Source organism: Uranotaenia lowii, chromosome 1 (assembly GCF_029784155.1).
Source record: "Uranotaenia lowii strain MFRU-FL chromosome 1, ASM2978415v1, whole genome shotgun sequence".
Taxonomy (NCBI): domain Eukaryota; kingdom Metazoa; phylum Arthropoda; class Insecta; order Diptera; family Culicidae; genus Uranotaenia; species Uranotaenia lowii.
The window spans coordinates 6111439-6130523 of record NC_073691.1 but is presented as its reverse complement, the minus strand read 5'-3'; the positions used below and the strand labels follow the sequence as shown (position 1 = coordinate 6130523).

The 19085-nt window shown below is 39.9% G+C and overlaps 1 protein-coding gene across 2 annotated transcripts; it reads left to right on the top strand.

Moving 5' to 3' along the window:
• Positions 1-1202: 1202 nt before the first annotated feature.
• Positions 1203-18751, top strand: LOC129760226 (uncharacterized). Of its 2 annotated transcripts, none has more exons than XM_055757835.1 (5): positions 1203-1485; positions 1544-1937; positions 16987-18000; positions 18068-18356; positions 18424-18751. In XM_055757835.1, exons 1-5 carry the CDS (start codon positions 1396-1398, stop codon positions 18581-18583), a joined length of 1947 nt encoding a protein of 648 aa, XP_055613810.1. In that variant the 5' UTR covers positions 1203-1395; the 3' UTR covers positions 18584-18751. The 2 variants fall into 2 exon arrangements, with proteins under 2 accessions (XP_055613810.1, XP_055613816.1); XM_055757841.1 differs by lacking the exons at positions 16987-18000; positions 18068-18356; positions 18424-18751 and adding exons at positions 2905-3882; positions 3952-4243; positions 4302-4617.
• The last annotated feature ends 334 nt before the right edge of the window (positions 18752-19085 follow it).

Sequence of the window (19085 nt, the reverse complement as noted above, 5' to 3'; positions counted from 1 at the left end):
AATGACGCGATGTTTACATGCTAGAATTTCGCAATACTTTCGATTAATTGGATTTGAAATGCTTCGTTATGAGTGAAATTTGATTTAAAAAAATCTGATCCTAAACAAAAAGGGGAGTTTATCCATTAGAGGGGTATCATAAATTAAAACATCATACAGAAATCCTGCGGCAAATGTTGACTGAACTATTTTTGAAATTATAATTCATATTAAAACAGACACATAATTAAAATCTTATATGAACTTTCTCTTCAAACAACTAAATAATGTTTGCTTTTTTTTCTCAAAAGAAATCAGTGTCTCAATACAAAACGAGTACCAAATAAGGCAACATTGCCAAAAGAAAATGATTTCGTTCAAAGAGCTTATAGTTCCTGCTGCAAATTTCATTATGTTGCTTTTTCTACACCCCAAAAAAAGAAAACTAGCTGAACTCTGTTTTGGTGCGACCTGGAAGTAAATTTTGGGGTATTTATGTTCTGAGTGTTCTCAACTGTTGACAAAAAAATCGACAACAACAGTTGAGTCACTTAGCTAAGAGTCACTAGATGGTGCTGTTTTTAGGCCAATTTTAACGGTTTTAAAATGGCCGACGATTCAAATTCTTACACACGGATTGGACACATATTTATTCGGGGCCCATTCTCTGGTTCTCTGTGATATAGCTTAAACCGGAATCAATTGCATCAGGTTGCGAATTCCCGATACTTCGATACCAATCTTTCGGTTTCGATGATGAAGTAAATTTGGCTGGCGGTGGAGATCAACAATCTAAAAAAAAAAAAATAAAGATTCTGATGAAGACCAAACGTCGTAGAGCTTAGTTTCTCACAGGTAAGGCTCGAGCAACAAAATGATTCGAAGCAATTCTTCCGTTAATTCGTAAAGTTTTCGTGACACACACAAATTGAATGTTTTGATATTTACCAGAGCAGGATACCGCTAAGACTGATTTCCAATTTTACATACCTTGAAGTTGTTTCCACAGTAAGGGCCTCCAAAAACAGAAAGAACATACAAAATATGTAATTTCTGGTACTCACTTCTACGTAAAAATGTTTGTTCTTCAAAGTATGTACTTTTTACGGTCTCAACCCGTAAAATTTTCTTAGAGTGTACTGAGCCTTTTCTGAAACCCTTCAAGCGTTTGTTTTAAATCAACAGGCACGCTGTGATGTGAGGATATCGGAAGCGTTTGTTACAGTTCCGCAAAGTTTTTCCCGTTTTTCAGTATCAAATTTCTTCCGCTGTTGAAATTCCTTAAAAATAATGTGAAAAAGACCAGCGAGTTGGTCAAGTTTTTAGTTTACGTGTTTTCGGCGTGATTTTATGTTAAAATACAGTCGAAGTTAAGTCGGTTGTGGTCAAGTTAGGTCGCTACGAGCGCAGAAAAACATGAGTGTAGATTCGCTAAACAACGGGAAGCGCTTCCTGGAAGGGTTGATCTTTCGCACCGAAACGATCCTCGGGAAAATGGTTTACAAGGTAGATGACGAAAAATGATTTATTTTTACAAAGGTTAGAAGAAAAACTTTACTTTTAGTTACTCAAAACAAACATAACCCTAGACGAGCTGGTGCCAATGATCAACTCGGTGCTGGCGTTCGTCAACAACTGGGAGGAAAAGTTGGTGGACATCCGGCAAGAAATGCTGGGTGAGACGGACCCGAACAAAGCTTTGGCCTCTTCGATTGTGTCTTCGTCCAGTAGCAAGAGCACAGAACGCAAAAACAACGAAGATAAGAAGGTTGTACCAACAAGACCAGCGAAATTAAATACTCCGGACATTCGGAATTCAAAGGGCGAATTCAAACCGAAGCATTCCGAATCTAAGCCGATTCAGCAGTTTACTCGCGATAATTCTAGCCTGCTAGAGATGCGGCACATCCAGGAAAAGGGTCCGGTTTTCGAGTTTAAGGAACAATCGTTGAAGAATTGTAAGTATACTTCGATTTTTTGCTTTGATTTGCCAGATTTTAATTTTGGAATTTCAATGTGAAAAACTATAATGGTACAGATGGATTCAACATGCTTTTGAAAACTATGAGCTGTAAATAATTTGCATAAAATCTATAAACAATCTACCTATTAACATTTCTTCAGCTTCATTAACTTACCGTAGGTTTGTTGTACTCATGTGGTTTCGCCAGTACCTATCGTACCATTATCTTGAATAACGGTGTGTTCGTAAATTGATTTTTTCTATCGAAGTGATTTTTTCTATCGATGCTGGCGTTCGTAAATTAAACAAACTGCATGCAAAAGCATTGGAAGGTGATTTTACATCTACCAAAAAATTCGATGCATCACCCAAAAATCAATTTACGAACGCGCCGTAAGATGAATGTGACACGGCTTTTTGACACAAATGGAATCACAATGGTTATAAATTAACTAAGTAGAACTTCTATATTTGTATATTTTTAATTTGTATCCATCTGTGTAACTAAATCTCTGGCAGATATTTACTACGAATTTAATCACGAACCTGCTGGGTGCACATTTATCATTGAATCACTTAACACCGTTGAGAATCAGTAATCTACACTATGGTAGATTTCTCCCTTTCCTTAAATTCTCAACAGGTTTTAAGTTATTTCAGAATAAGAAGCTGGTTTATCCATTTTTGTAAATAGAAAAGGGCTTAGTCTTTGGTGCACGCTTTCAACCAAAAACATTAATGAAACGTAGTCTTACTTCAGTCAAACGTGTTTCGCACCTTCTTTTTGTAAACGAGTGACACACATGTAGTTTGAGATTTGCCTCCCGGCTTTTGCATGGAACCCTGCATGTAGGTAATTCTAATTATTTTTTTTGCCGTTCCTCATACCGAAAGAAACAAAGAAAGATGCTTCATTCCGAACCCGCTTCGGGTCATCGCACCCGCACTCTTATATCTTGCAGACGTTGACGGCTACGTCGGGATCGGCATGATCACCTACGTTGAACCGAAGAGTACAACATTTTTCCTGCTCGATCGCACCAACAAGGAAGAAAAGACGACCAAGATGTTGGAATCTCTACAGAATGTGACTTCTCGACTGGAAGCGCTGCCAACTGCAGTAGAAACGGTTTTTGGCGTTGAGTTAAATGGCGTCATTTTCCGGGCCGTTCGTAGTCGATCCGGGACGACCGGGTACGACTTTCTGCGATTGTTGGACACCGGAGAAGTGGTGATATGTGAGGAGGCCACCGCGATGCTCTATGAACTCCCGTTGTTTTACAAGAAAATTCCAGCGCTGTGTGTTCAATGTTGTCTTGTCGATGTCGTAGATGATCCGTCTTGTGGAGATTATCCCCATTATCTGGCCAACAGTGTTTACAAGGATAAAAAATTTGAGATTTGCGGAAAGAGTGGTTCGCTTCTATACGTAAACCTGTCCAGCTGTGATGGAAAAGTTACTCCGAAGATTAAAAAACCAGTTGAAAAGAAGCCTGAACCGGTAAAGGAATATAAAATATCCGAAAGTAACTTGACCCAGGAACAGCGGGACATTCTGTTTGAAGAACCGATGAGCACGTCGAACGCGATGAAAGCAACGATGGGATTTGTGCCCAAAGACGACCAACGGATATGTCCGTTTTACGACCCGAGAATAGATGGTTGTTTCAAAGGAGCCTCCTGTCGGCTGGAGCATGTCTCAAAAGACTCCGACGGATGGACTCGTGATCGTACCCTGCACAAAGTAAAAATCAGGGTGCAAATGCTAGAGCCGCGGATTGGATCGAAACTTTCGATGATTCCTACGGCCGTCATGAACGTGGAGGAGTTTTACGCACAGTTAAACCAGGCAGAAAATATAGCAGAACTTACCGAACTGCAAGCCAGGCTGAACGATCCAAACACCTCTAGACAGTTCAGAAAAATGGATCACAAACCATGTAGGTTGAAAAGTAGTTTATTTTCCTAAATTCAAATTTCCTAACAGGCTTTTTACGACGTTCCAACAGATACGCGTGAGTACGTGCTGGCCATGTTCCATCAGGACGGGAGCTGGTACCGGGCGGAAGTGATCGAGTACTACCACGATGGGTTTATCGATGTGTTCTATCTGGATTACGGAAACCACGAACAGGTCACCATCAACGATCTGCGCCTTTGGGACGATCAGTTCGACTATCTACCATTCCAGGCCGTCCACTGCCGGCTGTCCAATGTGAGTGCGCTGAGGGAGAACGACGTGGACGCGACTGTGGCCCTTCGCGATGCCATTCTAGATAAGGTCGTTACGGTGACCGTGCTGTGAGTTACTTTAAAATTTTACAAATATGTTCCATTGATCTTTTTCTTCCATTTCAAGTGATATACGGGCTTATTGGGAGGTGTTGGTGTGTTTGGATGAAGATCGCGTCAATGGAGCCAGTACCGATCAGGATGTGGGACGGTGGCTGGTGCGCCGGCAATTTGCTAGGCCCCGCAAACCTATTGTGATGGGCGGTGACAAAAATGTACTCGTTCCAGCTTAGCTAACTTGTTAGAAGGCGTATCCTATCTGTGAAATTTGATTCGAACCTTAATGTTTCAACCTTGTGTTCTCTAAAGTTTATGAAGAATAAAATTCTACATCATCGTAAAAATATAGTAGCATTTCGAAAGCTACTAATATTTTCAGAAGATATGCGTAATATGTTCTATTTATTATTGATATATCACAAGTCTTTATTCACGGGTGCCTCAAAGCGCTCTAAATTTAGATTTCTACCTTCAAAAATCATTATTAAATTTTCATTATTAGAATGTTTATAAAGCATTTTCAACTTTTTTTTAAACAAGGAAGTTCCATTTTTCTAGCATAAAGACTGTTCCTGAAACTATTTAAAAGGGAACAATAATGATAAACGCATTAAGAGAATTCAAACTTGATCATGCGATGATCTGTAACAATTTTTTAAATGTTATAATATTGCAAAACTAAACTAAAACAGAAAAAAATCTCACAATAGAAACATCGCAAAAATGGCAAAAATGAAAAAACTGATAATAATGACAAAAACGACAAAATAACTAAAATGATTAAATTGACAAATAAGACAAAAAATTACACAACTGGAAAAATGACAAAATAAAAGCAAAAATGACAAAGTTAACGCACATGATAAAATGACAAAAATGACAAAACTTATTAAAATAACAAATATAGCAATAAATGACAAAACTGGTTAAAATGACAAAAATAACGAAAATGACAAAAAAAATACAAAATAACGAAAATAGCAAAAATGACAAAAATAACGGAAATGGCAAAAAATGACAAAATTGACAAAAATGACAAAATTGACAAAAGTGACAAGAATGACAAAAATGGCAAAAATGGTTGTTAGCACAACTGGCAACCTTGGTACGGGATCGGACAAACGTCAACGCGTTGGCGCCGAAAAGGAATTGTCATTGTTAGAAAATTGATCGAAACTGCGACACGTTTTTTCTTGACCTGGCAGTTAGTTAGTTTGTAGTGAATTGTTTTTAGCGAAAACAGTATGTATTTGATCATTACGACAGCTTGTCTTGGTTCTTAACTTTTCCCGATGCCTAGTGCCTAATTGTCGGTTGAACGTGCGTGAATGACATTTGCCGCCATTCGTACGTACGATTGCATCTCACCTCACACACATTGGCTAGAACAGGTGAAGCGTTTGCCTTCGTTGGCTTTGAAAATTTCTCAAATTTTATTAGGGAAACTGTTGAACCGTTCCTAATGTGGCTCGAGTAAAGGGTAATGAAGCCAACGGAATCCAATAAGTGAAATGAAACGAAAAAGAGATTTCAAGTTTGGAGCTTTGAGAAGAGCTTTCAAGACTTCTTGATAATTCTACCAGTACAGTTACATGGATGGATGTAGGTGTTTTACAAATAACAGTCATTACTATTTTAGATTAAAAACTATTAATGCCCATGGTAGTTACTGTATTTTCAATTAAGAACGTTTAACACAGCATAAAAAATAGGTTGACATAACCACCTTAGTAGTTGTTTAGACGAAAATGTTCAATTCACGCTTCCTTCACTATTGCAGCTCGAAAGCCTCTTACTTGGAAGTCAACCTTTTGTCGGGGTAAAATAACTGATTTTTATTTCATGTAACGGGGGACTTATTCCTTAAATCAGTGATTCAAAGTACATAAAAGGAAATTAATTTCAAAAAGTTTTTTGGTGAAAATTTAAATAGGCAATTTACTTTGGTATTTTTTTAAAGTGGCTCCAGAGAGTGCTTTATGAACAATGTTGTCTGTCTGGTTCCTGCAAAATCTGAACAACCAATTGATTACTTCACATAAGGTTTCAGTCTCCTGATATAGTTGATACAAAATTAATGTTTGGAAATCAAATTTTATTTTTATTTAGTGACTAGATTTTGACACCAGAAAAAAATCTAACATACTTTGCCTGTTTGTGATTTGATTTGATATTCGTTTATTTGAAAGGGTTCCGTGCGCTATTCTGATTAGGCCTGTTTGTGAGGAATATGGTGAATATGAAAGAAAACTTATTCATAATGAGATTATTCGGCAGATCAGTCAATAAATATCGATAACGCTTTTTCGATTATTCCGACGTTTCGATGCTGATTAGCATCATCTTCGGCGAGATAATCGGATCGTATCATGTAAAGTTTGAAGCTTATGTGAAACTCACTGTCCACTTTTTTGCCTTATTTTCTCTATTATTTTTTTTTTTGAGCCGCAGTTTAAATTTTTAAGATGCTTACGATCAACAAGGTTAATTAATTTTGTTTTATCTCATCTTTCCAAAAGTTGCCTGAAAAATATATGAAATTCATGCAAAATATATGACACATCTGTAACAAAAAAACAGGGATGTAAAAAGTCGTGGCGCCAAAGCTTCGAAGTTTTGTATGACAAATATAAGAGTCCTAAATTTAAATATGCAGTAAGTTATTCTCTAACATCTCTTGTTTTTGAGATCAAAGAATTCTTTAAAAATGATTTTTATCTGATACAAATAGTTTCTATTTAAAAAAAATTATTTCCTTTTCGATTTTTTTTTCATTTAAATGTTTCAAATTGATCAATCCTGCTTTGAATTCAGAATACCCAATCAATTCGTTTAAAGAAGTTTTTTTTTCACTAGCTGACCCGGTGTGCTTTGCGAGGAGTAAGCCATGAGTTTTGGACATCGGACGCAATTTTTTCGTGCTCCGTGAAAATTTATCAAAATAAAAGTTTGAATAACAAAAAATCGTTTAATTGCAGTGCAAATATTTGAAGTGATATTAACAAGTTAAGGTGTGGTTTCAAACTGAAGTTTTACAAAAATTCAATAGTGACTTTTGCTGATTCGATGCATCCAGCCAAAAAAAAAGTATCTACGGGAGATTTCAACTCAAGAAGAACGGAGACCTTCAAGACAACTGCAGATTTTAAGATAAGTGTTTTCTATTATTTCGTTTTATCTTATTTGATTCATTTTCCATATTTTCGACAAATTTCTTCTTATAAAAACATCTTAAATGTAGGAAATATTGCAGTTAAATTTCAACAAGGGATGCTCCCCCGTTGAATCTAGGCGTTACCTAAAAAAACTTCTTGAATTATGCAAATTATTGTCTTAAAATCTGTGTGTGAATGTGCTTGTTTTTATAGTTTTATTGTAAATTTATTATTATTTTTAATGTATAATTTAAACTTTTTAACGTGAAAATTCTTTTCGATTTATAAGAACAGAGAACCTTCATCAATATTTTTCTATTCAAAGCTGTCAGAATTATATTTCAGGACATTATCTCTGTAATGCTACTAGATTACTCACTAGATTACTCACAGTATTATTCACAGCGAAAACCGGGTTTCCAAAAATTTTAAATTAAATAAATTATAATTTTGGATAAATAGTTGTTTGTAAATTGAGACAATGTATCTGCAGAATATAAGATTTCGTATTGCTCATGAGAACACAAGTACTGTTTTATTATAATAAGTGTTCATGGATCACAATAATCATAAACACCATAAGCCCAAAATATAATAATGGCTTTACACTCACTTTTTATTTTGTATGACCAAAGAATACTAATAGAGGTTTTGTTTATTAGCAGTGGCAACCTAGTGAGTATCTTTAAATCTTTTGAAACTTTGATGCTTGTCGGTTGATGGACAGTTTGTTTATTCTCGCGTTACGTTTCGGGCACATGACTTTCTTTCAGAAATGCTGCTCTAAAGTGTAACCTTATAGTTTTTCACGTCTGACGATTAGTGAAAGAGGTGATGAATGTTATTTGAGAAGAGACTAGCTATTTCACTAAGTGGAGAATGAAAAATATAAAAAGCTCATTGATTTTCCAACTTTTCTTTGCGGTTACTGGAAAGTTTTTTTTTATAGGAATTCGTTTAAATATTTTAATCGATTGGAACCGTTTAATTAAAAAACCAAGCTTGTTTAGTTAAAGAAAAGATTATTCGGAGAACATTCAACATTAAAAAATTATGCCATATGAATTACGGTTACATTTTCAAATTCAGTAATTTTTTTTTTAATTAAACGGCAATTTGTTTCAGTTCTTGAAAAATATTTAAACAATTTTCTATGGCATCTTTCAAAGCGCAAATTTCTAATCAATATTTTAAATCAAGTGGAAAATTATCTTTTCAGAGAGGAATCAGAGAAAGCTGATTGATTTATTTGGTATATACTTAAAAACTTTAGTTTTCCAGGAAGTCTAAAAATAGTTTAAAATAACAGCGAATTTCCTAGCTTTTTGGAACAATACTTAATTTAAAAAACATTTTCCAACATTGTAGCTGACAGTTGAAAATGACGATATTATCGAAAAAAGCAAAAATACATTTGCAACACAGATATTTTAAAAAATGCTGAAATAAAGACAAGATTTTTTTTTTATAAATATAAATCAAATAAGAGTTTCGATACGAAATCACAGAAGCATAGGAGAATAGGATTTTAACCCAAATTTCATAACACTAGTCAAAAGTGTTTCCTGATCATATCCTTTTACCCAATCCACAAAAAAAAAATTGTTTTGCTAGGATGCAGAGGTGACCTCGGTCCTAAAGCGTGAATTATTATTCTTTCAATCCTTTTTCTCTATTTTCCTTCTATCCATTGACTACTAGGACGTGGCCGGCGCCGTTATTGATGTGTAAAGAGAGAGCATCAGTTTTGTTCATTGTGGATGTGCTGTCAATCCCAGATACCATCCATTTGACCTCTGGACAAAATTGATGGCCTCGGTCAATCACGGAGTAGCAACCATTGGCGATGTGGAATTCGTTCTACTGAGCCACGCTTGCGATCATTGAATTTGAAATGCGTTAGTTTTTTTCGGTTTAAAAAATTAATTTAAAGCTTGACGAAGCTTAAAAGGAACTATTGATTTAGAATATTTTCCATGTTGCATTTCAGGTTTAATGATTTAAGGTGGATGTGAGTAGTCAATCAAGCTAAGCTAAGCTAAGCTAAAACAGTATGTATTTGATCATTAGTTATTTGATCATCTTTTAATGTATTTTTTATAGTAGGTGGAAGCTATTTGGCCAGTTGCGCGTGATTTGAGTGCTCCCGGTTTAGTGAGTCGGAAGAGGTTAGGTGATAGAAATTCCTTACTGCGCAATTTGCCACTAAAATATTGTATTTCCTTTGATAGTTTGAGTGACCGTTCGGTTGTTCCGGTTAGGTGTACCGGGTTGAGCTCAATTAGAGCGGTAGGAAAGAAAAAGCGTAAGTACGCAAGAATACTTGTTTGTACCCGATGATAAATATGATTTTCGTCCATTAGCTTCAAATAGCCGGTGATATCCGACGGTTTAGGGTTGCCAGAGCTAGAGCTTAGGGTAAACGGCGAAACTTATTTGTAAGTTCATAAGAGATTGTTTACATTATCATCATTTAATAATAAATGTATTTACAGTCGAGTTCGTTCGCATACAACGTACTACGGAACAGTTTTTATTTCCCACAAATCTCGAAAATAAAGCTGCAACGAGCAACCTAAACCTGGAACCGATGATGGAAGGCCCTACCGGAGAGCTGTTCAACTGCGTGACATGTCGCCGCCCGGATTCAGCGCAGAGCATGGTCGCTTGTGACGAGTGTTCGCAATGGCAACATTATGGATGCGCCGGTGTTACGGCTACCATAGCCGATCGAAGCTGGCTCTGCTGCAGATGCGTAGCTAGTCACAACGCAGTTAATTCGACTCAAACCGGCAACATAAACTCGCCCGAAGCACACACAACGTTTGCTTCAGCTCGCGCCGCTGAACGTCATGATAATACCACCGGTCCAATAAGAGGGAGACAGGACGATCCAAATTTCGGAAGACTTCAATCCTCGTCTAATTCGAATGCCGGATCAGTCGTCTCAGTCAATGCTATTGCTCATCTTCGTTTAAGGCACCTGAAAGAGCAAAAGGATTTGGAGGATCAAAAAGCGGAACGGGATCGCGAGTTTCTTGCTAGAAAGCAGCAGCTAGAAGCAGAAATAGCTTTGGAAGAGCTCAATGAAGGATGTGATCGTAGCGTAGGAGGAAAAAGTCATCGAAGTATCGCCGGTTGGGTGGAACAACAATGCGGATTCGTGCATACTTCTACCCCAGTCCAGCAGAAACCCGAGACAGTGGCTCCAAGTGCGAACCCACATCCCGCCATCCAACAGCGAGAGGAGCGGCAAAGAATGCAAGCAATAATTCAATCAGGTCAACAGATTCAACCAAGCACTGCGCCAAAACAAGCAGAGATTCCAGTAAGAAATCCTCCCCCAGCTATAGCACCGGGCCCAAGGAGCAATTATCTTGATTCGAATCCACGTTTTCCGCCAGTGGCTCAGAATCCAGTTCCACCTGTACCAGTGAATCCGCTAACATTGCCACCGCCGAGCTCGTCGCAGTTCCCTGGATTTCCAGTGATGAATAACCCCTACGGGACGATGTATTTTCCAAATATTCCTGACATGCCGTCATCTGGTGCTGATTATCAGTTTGCGCACCCTCAGGGAGGAGTCTTTATCAACAACCCAGTCAGGCATCCGAACTTTGGTTTGAATGTACAGCCGTGTGCTTGGCAAGCATCCGAGCAGCACCCGCCTACAGTTCCACCAACAGTGTCAGCAGATTTGGGTAAAGGATTTCCTCATGCTACAGGTCGCATGATTACGCCACAGCAACTGGCGGCGCGTCAAGTTGTCTCTAGAGACCTCCCCAAGTTTTCCGGGGACCCACTCGAGTGGCCCATGTTCTTGAGTGCATTTGAATCGACAACGGCCATGTGTGGCATACAACCCGACGAGAACCTTGCTAGGCTACAGAAAAGTCTTGTTGGTAGCGCTCGCGAAAAGGTTCAGAATATTCTAACGCTGCCGGATGCAATCCCGGAAATTATCGACATCCTACGAGCCGAGTGTGGAAGGCCAGACCAAATTGTATACTGTCTGCTATCCAAGATCCGGAAAACCGCTCAGCCGTCTGTGACGAAATTGGAGACGCTTGTGACGTTCGGCAGAGAGGTACGCAACATGGTGACGTACATGCAGTCAGCGAAACTGAACACCCATTTGGACAATCCACTATTGCTGGCAGAGCTTGTTGCTAAGCTTCCACCCGACTTGCAGCTACAATGGGGTATGAAGTTAGCAGCTCTTCCGGAACCATCGCTTGGCGATTTCTGTGCGTTTGTGTCGGCTTATCGAACAGCGGCATGCAAGGTGAAATTGACGTCGGATGTTGGTCTGAATGAAAAATCCACAAAAGGTTTTGTGAGAAAGGAGAAGCCAGTTTATTTGAACGCACATTCCGCCTCCGTGTCCTCAGCGCCTGGACCACCGGCTTCGAAAGTTACTCCGGTGCTAAAGCCGTGCCTGATGTGCAAAAGTACAACGCACAGAGTCCGAACTTGTAAGCAGTTCGAAACGTTGCCGCTCGAAGAGAAGCTGAGGTTCATCAGTGAAACGGATATGTGTAAGCGTTGTCTGGCGCCGCATGGAAGGTGGCCTTGCCGAAACAAGCAGCCTTGCGGGATCAATGGATGCCCTGAGCCCCACCACAAACTGCTACATCCAGGAAGTTGTTCGACTCTCAAGAGTCAAGGTTCGGAATCTTCTGTATCGGTAACCGCCCATCATCAACACCAGCAAGGCACCACTTTCTTCAAAATACTTCCCGTGACTCTTCACGCGAACGGGAAGTCGGTGTCCACATTTGCTTTTCTGGATGACGGATCCGACCTGACGCTGGTCGAAGACGAACTTATCGACGAACTGGGTTTGGTAGGCGAAAGAATTCCTCTTTGCTTGCAGTGGACTAGTAACGTCACGAGAAGTGAGAGTACACAGTAAACGAAAATTACCGAGTTCGGTAATTTTTTTACCGAAATCCTAACATGTGTAAATCGTTAAACTGTTCGGTAATTTTTTCGGTAAAAAATAAACGAACATCGGTAAATCGACTCTTCATTTACCGATGTTCGTTTATTTTTTACCGAAAAAATTACCGAACAGTTTAACGGTTTTCACATGTTAGGATTTCGGTAAAACAATTACCGAACTCGGTAATTTTCGTTTACTGTGTAACTCTCGTAAGGTCGAGATAGGTATCTCAGGTGCATCGAACAATCGCATCCATCAGCTGGCGAACGTAAGAACCGTTGAGAGCTTGGAATTACCGAAGCAGAGCCTGGATTATGAGAGTCTCTCGAAGCAGTTCCCCCATCTGAGTAGACTCCCCATCAGCAGCTACCGGACGGCCGTGCCACGAATTCTTATCGGTGTCGACAATGCCCAGCTCAACTTAGCTTTGAAGAAGAGGGAAAGATCCGGAGGAGAACCTATTGCTGCTAAATTTCGCCTCGGATGGGCAATATTCGGTGGAAGACGAGCACCTGAGACGAGAGGTAGTGCTTTCGTTCATGTCTGCGAGAGATCCAATAGCCGCGAGCTCCATGAACCGGTCCAGCAGTATCTTGAATTCGAAAACCTGGCGATATCCGGATTGAATCCACCCGAATCCGACGAAGATCGACGGGCCAGAAGATTGCTCGAAAAGACGACAGTTCATATACCATCCGGAAAGTTCCAAACTGGATTGCTTTGGAAAAGCGATGAGCCGGTTTTTCCGAACAAATTTACCAAGGCAGTACGTCGACGCGGTTGTTTTGAAAAGCGCTTGCTGAAAGATCCCGAACTGAAAACTAATATTGACAAACAAATGAACGATTGTCTACACAAGAGGTACGTTCACAAAGCAACGTCAGACGAGCTCCGCAACAGTGACGACGGAAAGATTTGGCACCTGCCAATCAGCGCAGTGCGACATCCGAGCAAGTTAACAAAGGTGCGTGTATTCTGGGATGCTGCGGCTACGTATGGAGGAATCTTTCTGAGCTCCCAGCTTTTGAAAGGTCCGGATTTGGTGAAGCCCCTTCTATCTGTCCTCTGCCAATTCCGACAGAAACAGTATGCCATCGCTGGGGACATAAGGCAGATGTTCCAGTTGATTATTCGTCCGGCAGATAGAAACGCACAACGATATTTGTATCAGGAGAATTCTGACGCTGCGCTCGACGTGTACATGGACGTCGCAACGTTCGGGGCAACGTGCTCCCCATGTTCAGCACAGTTTGCTAAGAATGGAAACGCCCAGGAACATAAAGATCGTTATCCGGAAGCTGCTAAAGCAATTGTTGACAACACATATGTTGACGATTTCCTTGCGAGCTGTGCCATTGAAGAGGCAACGAAACTGGCTTTGGAAGTGAGTCTGGTCAACCGATCAGCTGGTTTTGAGATACCTAGTTGGCAGTCGCACTCCAAACACGTTCTGAAACGGGTTGGGGTGACTACTGGAGATAATTTTGTAGTCAACATGGAAAATTGCTCGCGGTGTGGTGGTCTACTCAACCGAATTGCTAACCTGTATCGTTCTGCGCACCACTTTAAGCGCTTCAAACGGGATCCTGTGGAATCTAGTGAGTTCTGTGGTGGTCTGAATGGTGATTATTATGTGTCGGCGGAAACAGCCATTTGGCGGGCTGTGCAGCGACAGGTGTTTGCAGGAGAAATTCAAGCGCTTAGAAGCAGTTCTGAGCCCTTATCGAAGCAGTGGAGGTGTATCGGCAAGGAAAGTGTCCTAGCGAAGCTAACACCGATGATCGATGAGTCCGGTGTTTTTCGAAAGGCGAGCAGAATCGACCACCTGGCGGCTTATTATTCGTTCGACTTTCGAAATCCTGTGATAATACCAAAAGATCACCATGTCACCACTACTCTTTTGATCCTCCGACTTCACCAAAGGCACGGCCATGCCAATACCGAGACGGTACCGAACGAGATCAAGCTACGTTACTACATTCCTCGGATGAGAACCAGTTCGGAGAAGGCGATTGATACTCTCTCGCACCATCGAAGGCTAGACGTTGAAGGACTGCGAACATTGCTCTCGGATGCAGAATTGATAGTCAACTCCCATCCGCTGACGTTCGTGCCGCTGGAGGATCCCAAGGAAGAAGAGCTGACTCCAAATCATTTCCTTTGGTTAAGTTCCGGCAAGGACAGCAAACCACCAAGAGTACCAATCGACGATGTTACACCTCTTCGACCAAACTGGAAGGCTATTCAACACTTAACGAACCAGTTTTGGAAGCGCTGGGTGCAAGCTTATCTACCTACCATAGCCTGCAGGACGAAATGGTTCGCGGAAACGCGGCCGCTGAAGGTCGGCGATCTAGTGGTCATCGTAGGCGAGTCCGTGCGCAACGGATGGCTTCGAGGTAAAGTGGTGAAGACTTATCCAGGACGAGACGGACAAGTTCACAAGGTTGACGTGGAGACTTGCGACGGATCTACTCTTCAAAGACCAGCGGTAAAGGTTGCTCTGTTGGACGTGCAGGAGGATAGTAAAGTCGATTGACTACGACGTTACGGGTTGGGGTGTTAGCACAACTGGCAACCTTGGTACGGGATCGGACAAACGTCAACGCGTTGGCGCCGAAAAGGAATTGTCATTGTTAGAAAATTGATCGAAACTGCGACACGTTTTTTCTTGACCTGGCAGTTAGTTAGTTTGTAGTGAATTGTTTTTAGCGAAAACAGTATGTATTTGATCATTAGTTATTTGATCATCTTTTAATGTATTTTTTATAGTAGGTGGAAGCTATTTGGCCAGTTGCGCGTGATTTGAGTGCTCCCGGTTTAGTGAGTCGGAAGAGGTTAGGTGATAGAAATTCCTTACTGCGCAATTTGCCACTAAAATATTGTATTTCCTTTGATAGTTTGAGTGACCGTTCGGTTGTTCCGGTTAGGTGTACCGGGTTGAGCTCAATTAGAGCGGTAGGAAAGAAAAAGCGTAAGTACGCAAGAATACTTGTTTGTACCCGATGATAAATATGATTTTCGTCCATTAGCTTCAAATAGCCGGTGATATCCGACGGTTTAGGGTTGCCAGAGCTAGAGCTTAGGGTAAACGGCGAAACTTATTTGTAAGTTCATAAGAGATTGTTTACATTATCATCATTTAATAATAAATGTATTTACAGTCGAGTTCGTTCGCATACAACGTACTACGGAACAGTTTTTATTTCCCACAATGGTAAAAATGACAAAAAAGCTAAAATCACAAGAATGGCAAAACTGGTTAAAATGACGAAAAATTACAAAAATGACAAGATTGGTTGAAATGACAAAAAAAAAACAAAAATTGCAAAAAACGACAAAATAAAAAAAGACGAGAAAAAAGTCTGATATAATTGGCAAAAATCACAAGAATGACAGAAAGCACCAAAATGACAAAAATTACAATAAATGACAAGACTGGCTAAAATGATAAAAAATTACAAAAATAATAAAATTGACAAAAAGAACAAAAATGACGACAAATTACAAAAATGACAAAATAAAAATGACAAATTGACACAAATGGCAAAAATGGTAAAAATGACAAAAATGACCAAATTGGCAAAAATGTTATCAATGACAAAAATGACAAAATTAGCAGAAATGACAAAATTGACAGAAATGGTCAAAATGACAAAGTTGAAAAAATAGTAAAACACGACAAAAGTGGCTAGAATAGCAAAAATGACAAAATTAACAAAAATGACAAAAAGGTCAAACATGCCGACAAATTACAAAAATGACAAAATGACCAAAATGGTAAAAACGACAAAAATGACAAAATTAACAAAAATGACAAAAATGGTAAAATTGGCAAAAATTACAAAATTGGTAGAAATGTCAAAAATGTCATCAATGACAGACAAAAATGGAAAAAAATGGCAAAAATGTCTAAAATGACAAAAAATAGCAAAAATTACAAAAAATCACAAAAATGACAATATTACAACAAAGGACGAATATTGGTAAAAATGACAAAAATGGCAGAAAAGGCAAAAATGACAAAATTTGCAAAACTGGCAAAAATGAAAAAAATGGCAAAAATTAAAAAAAAAATGGCAAAAATTATCAAAATCGCAAAAACGACAAAAAAATGACAAAAATGATAAAATGACAAAAAAGATAAAAATGACAAAAACGGCAAAAATGACAGAAATGGCATAAAAGACAAAAATGTCAAAAAATGACAAAATTGGCAAAAATGTCAAAAATTACAAAAATACCCAAAATGCAAAAACGACAAAAAAACAATGACAAAAATGATAAAAATTACAGAAGTGAAAAAATTGACGAAAATAGCGGAAATAACAAAAATGACAAGAATGACATAAATAACAAAACTGGCAAAAACGGCAAACATGACAAAAATGGAAAAAATGGCCGAAATGACAAAAATGACCAAAACGGCAAAAACGACAAATATGACAAAAATAATAAAAATGACAAAAAGTGACAAAAATCATAAAAATGGCAAAAATGACAAAAAAGTCAAAAATGGCAAAAAATGGCAAAGAAAACAGAAATTGCAAAAACGGCAGAAAATGACAAACGTGGCAAAAATATATCATGAAATAATAATCAAATGAGAAATTAAAAAGAAAATTTAACTTTTCGTTTTGGTTTTTTTGCAGACACACCTAAACAGCTGGGACGCTGCGTGATCTCTGCCCTGGGGTCTTCGACGGCTAGCGGCCGCTTTTGTATGGTCGATCGAGACCATGGAGACAGTGTCAAGTTGATGGCTGCCATGCAGCACTCCCGGGGCACCCGCATCACCAAACTACCACCTTCGGGGGAAGTTTTCGGAGTGTACTTGGAGGGATCACTGTTCCGGGCGGTGCGAAATAAAGTTACCGAAGGCAGCAAAGGCACCTTTATTCGACTGTTGGACACCGGCGAAGTTTTTCCCTATGAAAAGGACAATCAGAGAGTGGTGATTTGTACTCTGTCGGAGTACTACCGTAATCTGCCCAGCTTTGCCATTAGATGTGTTCTGGTTAAAATTTTGGACGATCCGTACTGTGCAGATTTTTCGGAATTTTTGGAGAAGAATCTACACAATACCTTGTACTATAAGGTTGCATCCGTTGAAGGATCATTATTGTTTATGAAACTGAGCCAACATAAGATTTCGCCGAAATTGCCGATGGCTTCGGTGACCAGGGACTCGACTTCAAGCAACGAATCTACCGAGCTATTGATGCGTTCCAAAAGCGTGGCTTCTCCATCTCGAATGAACCTCTTTATACCGGAGCCCGTTGATCAGCTCATCAACGGTGGAAACATTCGTTTCCCGACAGTCCTACCCACGGACTTCAATAAAGATAACCCATTTTCGGAAGCGTCTCTCTACAAAGACCTACGTTTGCCGTCAAAGTTTAGTTTGGATTGTAATGGCCTCAATGGACACGGCGGCGATGAAGATTCGGACGGGGCTGAATCAGCTGAGTGCGAAGCAGTCGAAGGAGTGATTCCGCCGATCGGTACCAAGATATTTGTGATTCCAAAGTTTGTTCAGGATGTCGAACTGATCTGGTGCCACGTTGTGCCGCCCGATTTCATAAGCAACGACCTGATCGAAATGGAGCTGATGATGAACGCACCGGAAGTTAGCAGCAAGCTGAAGACATTGGACAAATGCCCTGGTGAGTATTTTCCCTGGACTGTTGCGCCACACCGAAAAATCTATAAGTTGAGGTTTTTTTTTTTCAGAAATCGGCGCACTAGTGTTTGCAACGTTCGGTGACAAACGATACTACCGGGCCGAGGTGACCGAAGTTTTGGGTCGGGATCGAATTTGGCTCTTCTACGTGGATTACGGTAACGTAGAGCTGGTTCGGTTGCAGGATATTCGTGAGTGGGACCCACGCTTTGGCTATCTACCGCACCAGGCCGTCCCCTGTCGGGTGGCCAACGTTGAACGCATTCGACCTCATCACACGCAGGCCGTGGCCGAACTCAATCGGAAAATTTTGAACAAAAGGATCGAAGTTGTTGTGGTGTAAGGATGTTTTCTATTCAGAATTTTAAATTAAAACTTTGGATTGATTCGAACTCATTCATAACAGGAACAACACAACACCATGGGAGATACAGCTTCTCGATAAGGACGGTTTCGATATGGCACAAGGTTTAATTCTGGCCAAGTTGGCCAAACCTCGGGTGCCGAAACGGAACTTCGAGGATTCCATGGAAGAGCAGTTAATCAAGTCTAAGGAATCACCCTAGATCAAACGTTTTGTTTTCTATCATTTACCTATTTTTTATATTTTTTGACCATTGTACCAGAAGAACTGGTAAGTAGTTTTGTTTCTATCATTACGTTCAGAGTCAGAGTCTGTCGCTCAAATGTTTAAAGTTAATAAACGTAAGATCTCGAGGCAACGCGTTCGAGAAAATTAACTGAGACTTCTGGCCAGATTGAAATGGTTAAAACATGTCCCGCCGAGATTGTGACAAGTAAACTAAACGCCACGTCTTGCGTCTGTCACAGGATGTATGTGCCCGGGGGAAAATCTTCTAACATGTGCAACTGATTTGGGAAAGGTTTTTCCGATTCCAAAGAGCGCGTGTACGATGCGATGCGATAGAAGAAAGTAAACTACTCTCGCGTTTAAATTATTGTTCCGTTTCATCTCAATCGTTTTTCTCCCCGTCATTCGTCAGTCGTCGTCGTTTATCACACAGCAAACGTTGTGACAACTTATGCGCTACTTGTGGTTCTGCTGCC

Excerpts from the sequence above, each read along its gene's own strand:
- LOC129760226 (XM_055757835.1), top strand. The coding sequence starts at position 1,396 with ATGAGTGTAGATTCGCTAAACAACGGGAAGCGCTTCCTGGAAGGGTTG. Across the intron at positions 18,001-18,067 it reads GACATTGGACAAATGCCCTG|AAATCGGCGCACTAGTGTTT; the intron begins GTGAGTATTTTC and ends TTTTTTTTTCAG. Across the intron at positions 18,357-18,423 it reads AGGATCGAAGTTGTTGTGGT|GAACAACACAACACCATGGG; the intron begins GTAAGGATGTTT and ends CATTCATAACAG.